Source organism: Prionailurus viverrinus, chromosome A2, assembly GCF_022837055.1.
Source record: "Prionailurus viverrinus isolate Anna chromosome A2, UM_Priviv_1.0, whole genome shotgun sequence".
Taxonomy (NCBI): Eukaryota; Metazoa; Chordata; class Mammalia; order Carnivora; family Felidae; genus Prionailurus; species Prionailurus viverrinus.
The window spans coordinates 163,172,652-163,188,410 of record NC_062562.1 but is presented as its reverse complement, the minus strand read 5'-3'; the positions used below and the strand labels follow the sequence as shown (position 1 = coordinate 163,188,410).

At 47.2% G+C, this 15,759-nt stretch overlaps 1 protein-coding gene across 3 annotated transcripts; it reads left to right on the top strand.

Moving 5' to 3' along the window:
• Positions 1-2,956: 2,956 nt before the first annotated feature.
• On the top strand, positions 2,957-9,467 carry LOC125151261 (GTPase IMAP family member 1-like). 3 transcript variants are annotated; one of them, XM_047831964.1, is made up of 4 exons: positions 3,951-4,026; positions 4,206-4,254; positions 6,837-6,885; positions 8,362-9,467. In XM_047831964.1, the coding sequence occupies exons 2-4, from the start codon at positions 4,252-4,254 to the stop codon at positions 9,231-9,233; spliced, it is 924 nt and encodes a 307-aa protein (XP_047687920.1). In that variant the 5' UTR covers positions 3,951-4,026; positions 4,206-4,251; the 3' UTR covers positions 9,234-9,467. The 3 variants fall into 3 exon arrangements, with proteins under 3 accessions (XP_047687918.1, XP_047687920.1, XP_047687928.1); XM_047831962.1 differs by lacking the exon at positions 4,206-4,254 and having other exon boundaries at positions 2,957-4,026; XM_047831972.1 differs by lacking the exons at positions 3,951-4,026; positions 4,206-4,254 and adding an exon at positions 4,265-4,451.
• The last annotated feature ends 6,292 nt before the right edge of the window (positions 9,468-15,759 follow it).

Genomic DNA, 15,759 nt, shown 5'->3' with positions numbered 1-15,759 from the left:
CAGAACCGTGAGATCATCGTTCTGAGGTGAAACCATGAGTTGGATGTTCAACCAAATGAGCCCCCCAGGTCCCCCCAACTTTAAAAAAATTTTTCGCTCAAACATAAATAACAAACAGCCGAGCAGCCTTATTATTTTGACTATTATTTATTTATCAGGAAGATATAGAACGTGAAAGTTGCACTGAAATGACTCATGTCCAAGATGTGAAAGAATATAAACCACTCTTTGGAAATACAGAGAGAGGCCAGCGTCTCTCTCACCCTCTGCAAGTTCACCATATCTGCAGTTAGTAGGACAGCGGGACTCCGTATAAAGATGGCTGTCTGTAAGACGGTGGTAACTGCTGCCTGGCTCCCTTTTGAGGCTCTTTCGTTTAACTATAATAAGACACCACAAAGGGAAGACAAAACGAGGCAAACTCCAGGCAGCCAGCAAGAAGGAAGAAGAGGGGAGTTGGCAATGTGGCCAGAGTTTGACCCAAAACTAGGACAGGCTTCCATATGTCCTGGAGGAACTCTACAGACCTAGTACTGGTGGGACAGCCATAAGTGGTGCAACGTATATATTTTCAAAAAATATTAAAGTCTCTTAAAGTTGTTCTAAGGGCATTCAGCAAATGAGAAAGACCAATTTCAAAAAAAAAAAAGGTCTACTAAGTAGTAGTAAGAACAGTGAGTCTGTGACACTTGACCATAAGCTGCTTCCTCCCTTCCAACTCACACTCACCTCCTCTGGAAGGAAACTGCATTCTGGGAGGCATGGCCAGAGGTAGGGCTCCCTGTTCCCTCAGCCTTACAGCAAGAGAGCAGTATCTTGGGAGGAATCAGCTGGTGGTCAGTAGGTTTAACCACTGGGTATAGTGCGGACAGGCAGAGTGGTTAGGGAAAGACGCACAGAGTGGGGCTAAGACAACTGTCACCTCCCGGGACTGTGCAGGCCCTGGCTGCACCCTCTGAGGAGAGACACCAGAGGTTTCACCCTGCAGGGGAAGCAGACTTCACCAGGAGAGTCCAGCCAAACATGCAAACACCATGCACAAAGTTGCAGTGAAGCACCAGAGCAGATACCCTTGTCTTATCTCTGATCACAGGGGCAAAGCACTCAGTCTTTCATCAAGTATGGTACCAGTGGTGGGAGTTTTCACACTGATTTCCTTCAGTTCTTTCAACATGCTTAGAACTGCTCTTTGGAAGCCCTATCTTTGAATCCAATATCCAGGGCCTCTGCCAGGCAATTCCTGTGGCCTGAGTTTTTCCAGTATATGGGTCACACCTTCCTGTTTCATTGTACATCTTACAGGTGTTGTCAAAAACTGGGTATTTTAGGTAACATGGTGTAGTGAATCTGGATACTGATTCCCTTTCTGCTTTTCTAGGCCTTGATTTGCTGCTGTCTGTGTGTCCATAAGGATACAGAAATTGCTTTTTTAAACAACAAAATAGAAATTGTGCAGCAGAAAAGTATGACTGAAATGAAAATTTTACTAGTGGAGCTCAACGATAGATTTCAATGGCTAGAACAAAGATTCAGTGAATTTGAAGATGTAATAATTATAAACACACATGAACTTCACAATTGAGCCCCAAAACACAGGAAGCAAAAAATAACGGGCATCAAGGAGAAATAGACAATTCAACAACAAGCTGTAGACTTCAGTGTCCACGTTGAACACCGCATACCACAGCTAATCAGAGGGTCAAAACAGAAACAGAAGATGTGACCCAGAGATAAACCAATTAGACCTAACACTAGAGCACCTTACCCAACGAAGTAGATTATGCACTCTGTTCAGGTACACAGAGAACGTTCTCCTAAATATGGCCAATAGGCCATGAAATGGGCCTCAATAAATCTAAGAGACTTGAAATCCCAGAGTATAACAGGGGGTAAGCTCCTTTACATCAGTCTTGGCAATAATTTTTTGGACTTGACCACAAAAGCAAAGGCAGCGACAGATAAAATGAACAAGTGAGATTACATCCAACTAATACGCTTCTGCCTGGCAAAGGAAACCATCAACAATACAAAAAGGCAGCCCACTGAATGGGAGAAAGTATTTGCAAATCATACATTTGATAAAGGGTTAATACCCAAAATACATAAAGGACTCATAAAATTAATAGCAAAACCCGAGCAATTTATTTAAAAAGGACAGAGGAACTAAACAGGCATTTTCCCAAAGAGGACATCCAGGTGGCACATAGGTGCATGAAGATGTCCTCAGTATCACCATCATCAGGGGAAACGCAAATCAAAACCACAATGAGGTTTCCCCTCACACCTGTTAGAACAGCCATCATCAAGAAGACAAGAGGTAACAAGTGTTAGGGAGGATGTGGAGAAAAGGGAAGCCTTGTGCAGGGTGCACGGGACACAAATTGGTGCAGCCACTGTGGAAAACAGTATGGATGGTCCTCCAAAAATTAGAGGTAGCATTTGATCCGGCAATCCCACTTCTGGGTATTTATCCAAAAGAAATGCAAGCAAGATCTCAAAGAAAGATCTGCACTCACAAGCTCCCTACAGCATTGCTCACAATACCCAAGATGTGGAAGCAACCTAAGGGTCCATCTATGGGTATACATATATATAGTTCTGTGAAAAGAAAGAGGAACATCTTGTCATTTGCAACAACAGGGTCGACCTTGAGGGCATTATCATAAGCGAAACAGGTTGAACAGAGAAAAACAAATACTGTATGATATCACTTTTATGTGGAATTTTAAAAAGCCAAACTGATAGAAATGGAGAATAGAACGGTGGTGACCAGGGGCTGGGGGGTAGGGGGATGGGGAGACATTGGTCAAAGAGTACAAAGTTCCAGTTATAAGATGAATAAGTTGTGGGGATCTAATGTGCAGCCCAGTGATTATGGCTCATTACCACTGTATCATACCTTAAGTGTTACTAAGAGAGTAGATGATCTTAAATGTTCTCACTCAAAAGAAGAGTAATGGTAAATGTGTGATGTGATGCAGGTGTTAGCTAATAATACTGTGGTGGCAATTATTTTGCAATATAGAGTGTACCAAATCAACACATTGCACCCTTTAAAATTACAGTGTTACATTTCAATTATATCTCAATAAAGCTGGATAGCATGTGGGGAGATAAGGTGGAGGGCCATGGGTGAGGTATCTTCACTAGAGAGAATGAACTGGCAAGACTGGCTAAAAATCAGGCCCCAGAGCATTAGCTTCAGGTTAACTGAAAGCCCTCACTACACACGGGGAGAGGTGACTCCAGAAACTGTAAGTGAGTTGGGCAAGATCGCAGAGTTGATTCCAGAACAAACCAGGTCCAGGGCACATAGCACCATACGCTGTTGTAGCCTTCTCTCCACACAAAGTCTGGCTATTTTACTCACGGCTATTTTCCTCTCTCATGACCTCCTGACAGGAGAAACAGACACTTGGGCCAGAGATACCAACTTGAGGCTAGACTAAGTCTCCTATGAAAATTCCATCCTCTTCCTGCCATCTGATCTTTAATAGCTGAAAAGACCTCTTTTTCTTTAGGAAGGAGGAGATGGCAGAGAGGACCACATTGGTGGCCCTGTCCACACTGATGTCCAGTCAAGGATTCCTCCCTGATTCCTGGGGAAGGAGATTCTCAAGAGGCCATTTTCTAGGAAAACACCCGAAAAGCAAAAGGCAACTGGACATAAGAGTGGTGGGCAGAGGCCAAAACTGAGAACAGGCCTCAGAAATCTAAACTGCCCTTCACTGAGGTTAAAGCCCCTCCCGGGAACAAGATGTGGTGCCACAGCGACCTTCAGAAAAGATCAGCACAGTCCCAAGCAGGGGGTGGGTTGCGCAGTGGAAACAATGCAAAGGCACCCCTCGCTGGCCCATGTCCTGTCCCTTTAAATCGGCACCACTGGGCCCTCCCTCCCTGGGCTCTGAGACTTCCTCCCTGTGCTGTGCTGGCAGGAACAGCCTCTGTACTCACAACCCAAGGCACAGCACCAGGTCGCGGGTTTCTGCAGCCAACAGCAGAGCCTGTCACCACTTCTGCTGGAAGGTGAGCACACACGGGGAGGAAGGGAGCCACCTGGGGCAGGGGGGAGTGGACGAAGTGGGGGGTGTAGGGGTGCTCTAAGGAATTCAGGGCCTGGTTGCAGCTCACTGAGTGGGCACCCGCATTCTACTACCTCCCAAGAAGGGGAGCGGGATCTAGAAAGAATAACTTCACTCTTGCAGGCTTTTCAGGGAGCTCTGAGTTTCAGAACAAGCAAGGGAAGAAGAAATGGTAAGCATCTTTTTCCAGCCCTGGAGTGCACACACTTTTACTTGGGACTACGTACTTCGTCCTGCCCTGCTCCTCACCCTGGTCAGAAAGGTGTTTGCTAGCAGCACTGCCAGGGCTGAGCACGCTGGAGAAGGCTGCAGACACTCCCTCTGAGGGCATGTGCAGCCAAGGAGAGAGACATTTCTGAGGACAAACAAGTGAGTCTAACCTCAGAACACATCGCAGAGTGGAAATCGTGTCTGTGAGCCAAGCCCCAATCACACCCTCCACCTCCTCAGCCCTGTGCACCCCCAGGGACTTGCAGCAGCCAGCAACAGTTATGAACATGGTCTTCAGACCTCTGCAGTACACATGCTTGTGTGTCCTTCCATATCCCGTCCCCCGCCCAAGCTGCCCAGGGCTCTGTGGGCTGGAGCCCTCTTCATCCCCACACACTGGCTATAAATGAAGGACTTGGACAGGATGAAAGGCCCAGAAACTCAGAGCAGGGACCCAATGCATTAGAATCACTCAGGGGGTTGGGGTGGGTACCTCGGTGGCTTGGTCCATTAAGCTTTGAGCCCTGCGATGGATTATGTGCTGTCAGTTCAATGCCTGGAGCCTGCTTTGGATTCTTTGTCTGCCTCTCTCCTTCTGACCTTCCCCTGCTTGAGCTCTGTCTCACAGTCTCTCAAAAAAATAAATAAACAGTAAAATAAATTTTTTTAATAAAAAAAAATCCCTCAGGAGGAGGGGTGAGAGATACCGTTTTTTTAACATTTATTTATTATTTATTTATTTGTTTGTTTGTTTTTTAGACAGACATGTGAGCAGGGGAGGCACACATGAAGAAGAAGGAGAGAGAATCCGAAGCAGGCTCTGTGCTATCAGCACAGAGCCTGATGAGGGGCTCAAACCCACAAACCATAAGATCATGAGCTGAACCAAAATGAAGAGTCAGACACTTAACAGACTGAACCACAAAGGCACCCCTTTTTTCTTATTAAAATACACATCTATGAAACAAAATGTCAAATATATATTTCAAAGACTCCCATAGATACTCCCAAAAGACAGCAGGTTCAGGAAGCAGGGGACTACTAATATCCAATCACATTTAAGATGCTAGGAGTCTCCATGTTCTACATCAGTCAGTGACTCCAAGCCTCTAAACCCCAGGTGTCAGCTCTCAGAAACTCTGGAAGAATTTTTCAAATCCCATCCCAAACCATCGCAAACCTTTGGGAAGTCCCATAGGGGCCAGGAGTCCGGTGGATTTCCTAGAGCACACTTGGTCAGTTCCGTCATCGATAAGGACGTCTTGCTTTAGCTAAATTCTTGTTCTTTGCACTGAATCTTCCGGCTGTTTCTTCAGTTCTGCTGTGCAGTCAGTTATGGGAGTTTACTAATTTTTACACACAAGATCACTACTCACCTGAGGCCTGTGGGATCAACTTTACCAAGGGCTTTGGGGAGCCGAAAGGGGCATTACGCAGAAGACAAACCTGTCATCTAACGGGTCAGAGACAAGTTATCAATCAACCCTTCCCTTTGCTTGTCCTTGTGTGTTGCCCATGGGACACAGCAGTAGCCAGGTGTTGCCATGAAGAGGTAGCATTTGAAATGGATGGCGGAGCACAGACAGGACTCAGACAGAAATGTGGGAGAGAATGAGTGGTCATGGGGGTGAGCGCACAGGTGGGCTGGAAAGGCCCTGAAACCTGTCCTCTGCGGAGCAGCTGACCCAGAATGGGAGTGAGTGGGACACAGGGCTGGCAAAGCAGACAGAGCAGAGCTGCGCCCTAGTGACCAGGTCCTCGTGAGATCAAGCAGACTCCATCACTGAGTGGCTAGCTGTAGTAAATCCTGCCGGACTTGGGGTCATCGCTTAGTTTCAGAGGCCTCAGATTCGGGGCAGGAACACCAGGAGCCAGAAGGGAGTGTCCCATCTCTCCAGCACACAGGTCATATTTACACAAATGACACAAGCCAAATTCTTTGGTCTTCGGAGAGCAGATCACAGGTTCTTCACATCAGCATGGGAGATAGGTATCTTTTCCAATTTTCAAAAGCAAACTGCAAACTCTCTTCTTGTCCCCCGCCCCCCCCCCCCCGCCCCCCACTCCTCGGCCCATCCCCGGCCAACCGCCCTAAGGTGGTTCCCTATGTCACTGAGCAGAATTTCTGATTCTCACGGTTTTCCAAAGTCTCCCTTGGCTGTGGAATCTTCTGAGAAATCTTTGTGCCTACAGTTAATGCCACTGACATAAATTACCTGGGAAATTCTCAGCTAAGGCTCACTTGCTGACACAGAGGACGGGTTATCACTTCCACTCTGTCATTTGCACTCAGGGTCCCTGAAAGGACCAACGAGGCTCACCAAAGAATTGCACGGTTTGGTTCCAATACCAACCAGATCCTTCCGGGGTTCTTCCCCAAATTCTGATGTTCAGAGGAGGGCTGGAAGCATGACCTTTTCATTGGGATGTCACCAGCTCTTTGGACCTTGCCTGTGCCACCTTAGGTAGTTATACCTATTCGATAAACGAATGAATGATTGAAGGAATGAAGGAACTAACAGGTTGTGTTTGGAACTCTTTCAGGTGGGCATGGGAGGACGCAAGATGGCCAGGGATGAAGAAAATGCCTATGGTAAGAACTGATCTCAGTGTGTACTTGCCCCTAGGCGTCAGCTCTGGGTCCCAAGGCCATGGGCTAACTCAAGACTGAACAAAGGGGCGCCTGGGTGGCACAGTCGGTTAAGCGTCCGACTTCAGCCAGGTCACGATCTTGCGGTCTGTGAGTTCGAGCCCCACGTCGGGCCCTGGGCTGATGGCTCAGAGCCTGGAGCCTGTTTCCGATTCTGTGTCTCCCTCTCTCTCTGCCCCTCTCCCGTTCATGCTCTGTCTCTCTCTGTCCCAAAAATAAAAAAACGTTGAAAAAAAAATTAAAAAAAAAAAAAAGACTGAACAGAGACATTGGGGCACCTGGGTGGCTCAGTCGGTTAAGCGTCTGACTTCAGCTCAGGTAATGATCTCGCAGCTCGTGAGTTCGAGCCCCACGTTGGGCTCTGTGCTGACAGCTCAGAGCCTGGAGCCTGTTTCAGATTCATCTCCTTCTCTCTCTGTCCCAACCCACTCGCATTCTGTCTCTGTCTCTCTCAAAAATAAATAAACATTAAAAAAAAAAAAAAAAGACTGAACAGAGACAAATCCCAGACATGTCCCCATGCTGGGGTGAAACAGCTAGAGCCCCAGCTTTGCATTTTTGCTGGACCTCTGCCCCTGCCCTACTGTAGGATATTAAGTGCCTCGACCAGACTGTGCCTTGGGTCCCACAGGGTACAATGAGGATAGTACATCTACTCCGATCCCCACAGAAGATGTGGAGGGTTGAGATCATGGACTGGAGGGAACACGGTTTACCAGGTAGACTGTGTCCGTGAACAAGGATGGAGGGTTAACTGTGTCTTACTGGAAGCAGGTTTCCTAGAGAGAAGAGGGAGGAGGAGGGGAAGTGGAGGAAGGGAAGAAGCAAAGAGATCCTGTCACCTAATACTCTGAGCAACCCTGGGAGACACAACTGTCTGTCACCCCTCCCATTATGCAGAAGACGTTAAAGGCCTAGACTAAACTTGCCCAGGGTTCCACAGCTGGCACATGCGGGGCTGTGATTCCAACCCGGGGTGTCTGGGACTCCCCGGCCTCCCAGGCCTTCTATGCCCTCCCGCATCTCCTCGCTGGGATGGCCCCTGGGAGAAGTCTGGCAGAGGCCTGGAAAGTCGTCGAGCACGGAGCAGCTCTGCAAGGTGCAGACGACCAGAGGCAATGTCAGCTGAAGTTATGGCCTGCAACCTTCGAGGGGGACCCTCCAGAGCAGTGTGCACCTGGTGCCGGAGCATGGACTGGGGGGCAGGTGCAGGCACTTGAGCCAAAGATGGAAGAAAGGTGGCTAAAGATGCCCCCGGAGTCGCACAAGCTCTAACCAGAGCGCCTGGGAAAGGCCTGGTTGGACAAGCAGAAGCGGGAGGCGTCGGTGCCCTCCTCCGTTCAGGATGCACCCCGTAGCCCCGGTGGAGCGAGATGCGCGCTCTCAGGCCGGCGGCCCAAGCCTACTCTGTCCTCATAGGTTCCCAGGACCCGGACTACCAGCAGCAGCCGCTGGCGCAGGAGCGCAGGCTCAGGCTCATCCTGGCCGGCAGGACCGGAGTGGGCAAGAGCGCCACGGGCAACAGCATCCTGGGCCACAGGCTCTTCCCGTCCAGGCTCGCGGCCACCCCGGTGACCAGAAGCTGCGCCCTGGGGAGCCGCAGCTGGGCCAGGTGGCGCGTGGAGGTCACCGACACCCCCGACCTCTTCACCGCCCAAGGGCGACACGCGGACCCGGACTGCACCGAGCGGGCCAGCTGCTACCTGCTCTCGGCGCCCGGGCCGCACGCGCTGCTGCTGGTCACGCAGCTGGGCCGCTTCACCGCCCAGGACGAGGAGGCGGTGCGCGGCGTCCGCGAGCTGTTCGGGGCCAGCGTCCTGGCGCGCGCCGTGCTCGTCTTCACGCGCCGGGAGGACCTGGAGGGGGGCTCGCTGCACGACTACGTGCGCGCCACCGACAACCGCGCGCTGCGGGCCCTGGTGGACGAGTGCGGCGGCCGCGTGTGCGCCCTGGACAACCGGGCGGAGGGCGCCGAGCGCGATGCGCAGGTGGGCGAGCTGCTGGCGCTGGTGGAGCGGCTGGCTCTGGAGCACGACGGCGCGCCCTTCACCGACGACGTGTACGGCCTGGCGTGGGCCCGGCGCCACGCGCGTCCCGAGGACACGCTCCGCCTGGTGGCCGCGCGGCTGGCGGCCCGCGGTCTGGGGCGGGGGTGGGGTGGGCAGTGGGGGCGGGGGCGGCGCTGGCTGGAGGCCGCGAGGCGGGGGTGGCCGCTGGCGCTCCTGCTGCTAGGGGGCGCACTGTTATTTGTCTTGCTGCTTCTCCAGCGGGGGGCTCCAGGCCCAGATTGAAGGCTCTGCCCTTCCAAACGTGGGGAGTCTGGCGGGTAAAGGGGCTGGGTAAGGCGCTGAGGGGAACTTAAACCCAATTTCAAAGGAAACGTGGAGTTTCAGACTGCTAGTCTTAATGATGCAGGAAGCCTTGGACACTGTATCGACTTTGCAAAGGCTCAAGTTCACTTTTAGAGTTTAGATGTCACTTTTGACTATGTTACACTATTCAAATAAATGTGGTTAACTTTCAAATGGCCTTAATTCATTTTAGTAGTTTGGATGCATTTTTCTTTTTTGAAAAAATAGTGCATTGACTGGTAGTGTTTTATATAGAAAGTGGATTCATGGCAAAGGGAAACAAACATTTTTGTGTGTGTGTGAGCATTTATCAAAACGTAGACACTGTCTTAGTCAGCTTGAGTTGCTATTAAAAAAAAAAAACAACAACGGGAAAGCTTTCAGTTTTTCCCCATTGAGGATATTAGCTGTGGGCTTTTCATAAATGGCTTTTATGATGTTTAAGTATGTTCCTTCTATCCCGACATTCTCCAGGGTTTTTATTAAGAAAGGATGCTGAATCTTGTTAAATAGTTTTTATGCATTGATTGACAGGATCACATGGTTGTTTTCTTTTCTTGTATTAATGTGAGGTATCACATTGATTGATTTGCATATGTTAAACCAGCCCTGCAGCTCAGGAATGAATCCCACTTGATCACAGTGAACAATTCTTTTTATATGCTGTTGAATTTGATTTGCTAGTAACTTACTGAGAATTTTTGCATCCATATTCATCAGGGATATTGGCCTGTAGTTCTCTTTTTTTGGTTGGGTATCTGTCTGGTTAGGAATCAAAGTAATGCTGGCTTCAAAGGTTGAGTCTAGAAGTTTTCCTTCCCCTTCAATTTTTTGGAACAGCTTGAGAAGGATAGGTATTATCTCTGCTAAAATGTCTGGTAGAATTCCCCAGGGAAACCATGTGGTACAGGACTCTTATTTGTTGGGAGATTTTTGATAACTGATCAAATTTTTTATTTCTTCTTGTTTGAGTTTTGGAAGTGTGTGGGTACATAGGAATTTGTCCATTTCTTCCAGGTTGTCCAATTTGTTGGCATATAATTTTTCATGGTATTCCCTGAGAATTGCTTGTATTTCTGAGGGATTGAGATCAGGAACACGACAGGGATGTCCACTCTCACCGCTGTGTTTACCATGGTGTTGGACGTTCTAGCATCAGCAATCAGACAACAAAGAAAATCAAAGGCATCAAAATTGGCAAAGATGAAGTGAAGCTTTCACTTTTTGCAGATGACATGATATTATACATGGCCAGACCTAGATCAGAGCTTCAGGTCCTTAAGAAGAAGGTTTTCTTACCATCAATGCCACCTTCTGCAACGTGGTCATTGTTGATCCCAAACCCCAGAGAATGCAGTCCAACTTAGGAAGAATTTCAGATAATCAAGATACTTCTTAACATGGGGCGCCTGGGTGGCACAGTTGGTTAAGCGTCCGACTTCAGCCAGGTCACGATCTCGCGGTCCGTGAGTTCGAGCCCCGCGTCGGGCTCTGGGCTGATGGCTCAGAGCCTGGAGCCTGTTTCTGATTCTGTGTCTCCCTCTCTCTGCCCCTCCCCCGTTCATGCTCTGTCTCTCTCTGTCCCAAAAATAAATAAACGTTGAAAAAAAATTAAAAAAAAAAAGATACTTCTTAACAGGAAGAAAGAACTTCAGAACAATTGCCTCAGATATTCCATTTTGTATTTTTGTTCACAAACATAGACGAGGCCGAAAATAAATAAATAAAATGAAATAAACATAGATAGACCACTGTTTTAAAAACATACCAGAAATTATGCAACCTTACATCCACATTCACAAATGATTACAAATGCACTCTGGGTTGTTGTTCATGGACTATGTGCACAGCACTTTGGCAAATGATCGCTGCCTCTGGAACATGCATCTTCAGGGCTCATCACTCGCAACAGGGAGTCTCTGAAACTCCCTCAGCAGAGTCGTCTTCAGAGTTAAAGGCGACAATGGAAGACAAGTCTCTAATGTGTAGCTTCTTTTTGCTTCCAAACACTAGCATGCTTTGGTCACTCACCCTATTTACCAGATTAAGACTGTCAAAAATGAAATTCACTCTCAAAAGGCCAAGTTGTGGTCTCTAAGTGTACTCAGAAATTTAGCACCAGCCACGCCACAAGCTTGCTGGCAAAGTCACCCACACAGATGTAAAGATCATGTCCATTCACTGCTGTGCTCTTGACCGCCTGTCCTCTCCTCAGACTCAAGCATGTGGACACTCCTTGGCACAGATTTTTAGCTGGTCAAGTCTTGGGTCTGACTGACCTTGAATAAGTAAGGCCCAGGGCCCAGAGGGACCCTGACCCACCTGAGATATTGGAGGCCCTACTCCACCTCTCTGAATCCCTAGATTCTCTGTGATTTACACATAAATGTCCCTCCCTGGTGGGAAGTGGGAACTTCCTGTCAGTTCTCTGCACGAGCAAAGTGCCTGTCACCTGGATTCCCAGTGCTACACTCATAGGAAACACACACCTCAGTTACAGGATTAGGATCGGCAAGATCTTGGGGTTCTTCTCTACCGGAATCTCCTCTCCATCAAAGCCCTCCTGTGTGCAACTATGTGATTAAATAAGAGGGATGTCACAAGGACAGGGAGAGAAGAGACTTATTCTTTCCTCCCATCGGCCCTTCAAACTGGCTCCATCCGTGCCACCTGGGGGAAACCTTACACAGGTACTGCCTTAAGCAAAAAACCTCTCCAATCACTATCGGTCACATTCATGTACTCAAATCCTCTAGTGTAATAATCACACTCTCAATTTCACTGAGGGGTGGGGCGCCTGGGTGACTCAGTCAGCTGAGCGCCTGACTTCAGCTCAGGTCATGATCTCGAGGTCCATGGGTTTGAGCCCCACGTTGGGCTGTGTGCTGACAGTTTGGAGCCTGGAGACTGCTTCAGATTCTGTGTCTCCCTCTCTCTCTGCCCTGCCCCTGCTCATGCTCTCTCTCTCTCTCTCTCTCTCTCTCTCTCTCCTCTCACACAAATAAATAAACACTTAAAAAAAATTTAAGAAGGAGTTAACATGGCAGAGAAGTAAGGGAATCCGAAGTTCCCTTGTCCCTCAAACACAGAAGTATTGAGGCGAGAAGGCTTGAAATTCCAGGAATCCAGGCAACAGAGTGACAGAAACATCTCCAGGGGCCCATGGGGACAATGTGATGGGCCATAGATGCATGATTTCAAACTGGGAGAGATAAAAAAGGCAGCATAGGAACGGAGGGGAGGGATCCACTTCTGCAGAAAGACAAAAGAAAGCGAAAGAGAGATTGCAGAAGTGGAAGGTTGTATTTGGACAAGAGAAAAAACATGGGTTGGGGAACAGAAAAAAATGGAGAAAGAACCAATTTTTAACTGCAGGGCTTTCTCCAACCTCTTTGTGTATCTGGGGAGGAGGGGAGCCAGCCCAAGCTCTGTAGCCAGCTCCCAGGCACAGTTGGAGAGAGCAATCCCCTCCCTTGAGTGCTGTGGGAAGAAGGCAAATAGCCATTCCAAGGACAAATGACACTGCAGGACCCCCCTGCCACCCAGAGGCCCTTTGTGACCATAGCCTGGAGTGACACTATGCCAGAACTGGGGCACGTGGAGCAGGATCCTTTAAGACATTGGGGTTTGAATCCCAGCCGACTGCCTGGGAGACCCAAGATCCTGGAGCGAAACAGACTGCCCACTCGTGCTCCTGTGGCACTGTGAGGACGACCTGAACAGAGTGGTCTAGGATGCCTGGTCTGGGGAGGAGACACTGGGGTGTCACCATTTTACTCCCCATCACCAGCAAGGTGGGGCTTCAGGGAATGGACAATGGATCCACACTGGAGGTGGACCTGCTCACACCAAAGCATGCCCCTCTGCACCTGGTAACTGTGTGTCTAACAGAGCAAGACTCAACACTGACTGAACCAGACAGTCCCTCCTCCAGACCAGCACAGGCACTGGTTACAAGGCACCATCAGATATTGGTCCAGTAGTTTTGCATTCTCTGATTTGATTCTTGGTCAATTTTTATTTTATGTATGTATATACACATATATTTCTTCTTCTTCTTCTTTCATCTTTCTTCCTTCTTCTTCTTCTTCTTCCTCTTATTTCTTCCCTTCTCTAGTCTGGTTATTCTGGTTGTTGCTTTGTTTAAGCAGACATTTTTAATCTATTCTCTTTATGCCTCTTCTGTATCTCCTTTATTTTCCTCTCTCTCTCTCTCTATGGACTAAGCCATACAGTGTCTCTGATCTCTGTTTGGTCAATTTTTTTTTCTTTTCCTTTTCCCTGCCCCTGTCATTTCTCTCTTTGTATGGGATAAGGCCTCTTACACCACCACCACCCCCATTAAAAATTATTTTTTCCAGGCCTACTTCATCAAACAAATCAAAGCATTCCTGGTGGAAGGTCCAAACCACCACTAGGATTGGGGAGATAATGTAATCAGAGTCTAAACAACAGAGAGCACAAAACACACTCCAAAAATACCTCTTGAAGGGCCAGGCCCTGGACAACATTATGACCCCCTGTTTTAATATAATAGTCTTCACAGGACCAAGACCCATAAGAAGCTATTAAAATACATAAGCGACATAAAACTAGGCAAAATGATGAAACGGAAGAATTCTCCTCAAAAGAAATTCCAGGAGGAAATGACAGCTAGAGAATTGCTCAAAACAGATATAAGCAATATAACTGAGAAAGAATTTAGAATGATAGTCATATTACTGGGCTTGAAAGAAGCATAGAAGACAGACGAGAATCTATTGCCACAGAGATCAAGGAACTAAGAAATAGTCACAACGAATTAAGAAATGAGGTGCAAAATAAACCAGATGCAGTGACAGCAAGGATGAAGGAGGCAAAGGGTAGATTAAGTGAAATAGAAGATAAAATTATGGAAAATGATGAAGCCAAGGAAAAGAGAGATAAGAACATCCTAGACCCAGAGGGGAGAAATAGAGAACGAGGAGATTCAATGAAACATAATAAATTCCATATCATAAGAGTTCCAGAAGAAGAAGAAGAAAAGATAGAGAAAAAGGGAAGAAGGTTTACTTGAACAAATTATAGCTGTGAACTTCCCTTATCTGGGGAAGGAAATGGACATCCAAATCCAGGAGACAAAGAGAACTCCTTTCAGATTTAACAAGAATAGATCTTCTCCACAGAATATCATAGTGAAACTGGAAAAATACAAAGATAAGGAGAAAATTCTGAAAGCATCCAGGAACAAACAGGCCTTAACCTACAAGAGTAGACACATAACGGTAGTAGCACACCTATCCACTGAAACTAGGCAGGCAAGAAGGAAGTGGCAGGAAATATTCAATGTGCTGACTAGGAAAAATATGCAGCCAAGAATCCTTTATCCAGCAAGGCTGTCATTCAGGATAGAAGGAAAGATAAAGGCTTTCCCAGACAAACAAAACCTGAAGGAATTCATGAACACTAAACAAGTTCTGCAAGAGATCCTTAGGGGGACTCTGTGAGTGGAATGCTGCAAAGACTACAAAGGACCAGAGACATCACCACAAGCATGAAACCTACAGGTAACACAATGACACTAAATCCATATCTTTCAATAATCACTCTGAATGTAAATGGACTAAATGCCCCAATCAAACACATAACATATCAGAATGGATAAAAAAAAAAAAAAAACAAGATCCATCTATATGCTGTCTACAAGAGGTCCACTTTAGACCTGAGGACACTTTCAGATTGAAAGTGAGGGGATGGAGAACCATCTATCATACTACTGGAAGTCAAAAGAAAGCTGGGGTGGCCATACTTATATCACACGAACTAGATTTTCATCTAAAGGCTGTAACAAGACATGAAGAAGGGCAATATATCATAATTACAGGGTCTATACATCAAGAAGAGCTAACAATTGTAAATGTTTATGCTCCCAACTTGATTGCACCCAAATACATAAATCAGTTAATCACAAACATAAGTGATCTTATCGATAGAAATACTGTAATTGGAGGAAACTTTAATTCTCCACTTACAACAATGGACGGATTGTCTGGGCAAAAAAAATCAATGAAGAAACAATGGCTTTGAATGATACAGTGGACCAGATGGACTTGACAGATATTTCCAGAACTTTTCATCCAAAAGCAGCAGAATTCTTTTCGGGTGCACATGGAACATTCTCCAAAATAGATCACATCCTAGGTCACAAAACAGACCTCAACAAATATAAAAGAACCGAGATCATACCGTGCATATTTTCAGACAACAATGCTATGAAACTTGAAGTCAACCACAAGAAAAATTTTGGAAAGCCTCCAAATGCATGGAGGTTAAAGAACATCCTACTAAAGAATGAATGGTTCAACCAGGGACTTAAAGAAGAAATTAAAACGTATATGGAAGCAAGTGAAAATGAAAACATGACAGTCCGAATCCTTTGGGATGCAGCAAAGCAGTTCTAAGAGGAAAATACATTGCAATCCAGGCC

Coding starts and splice junctions, on each gene's coding strand:
- LOC125151261 (XM_047831962.1), top strand. CDS start 3,856: ATGTCCTGTCCCTTTAAATCGGCACCACTGGGCCCTCCCTCCCTGGGC. Junction 4,027..6,836: donor GTCACCACTTCTGCTGGAAG/GTGAGCACACAC, acceptor GAACTCTTTCAG/GTGGGCATGGGAGGACGCAA. Junction 6,886..8,361: donor GGATGAAGAAAATGCCTATG/GTAAGAACTGAT, acceptor CTGTCCTCATAG/GTTCCCAGGACCCGGACTAC.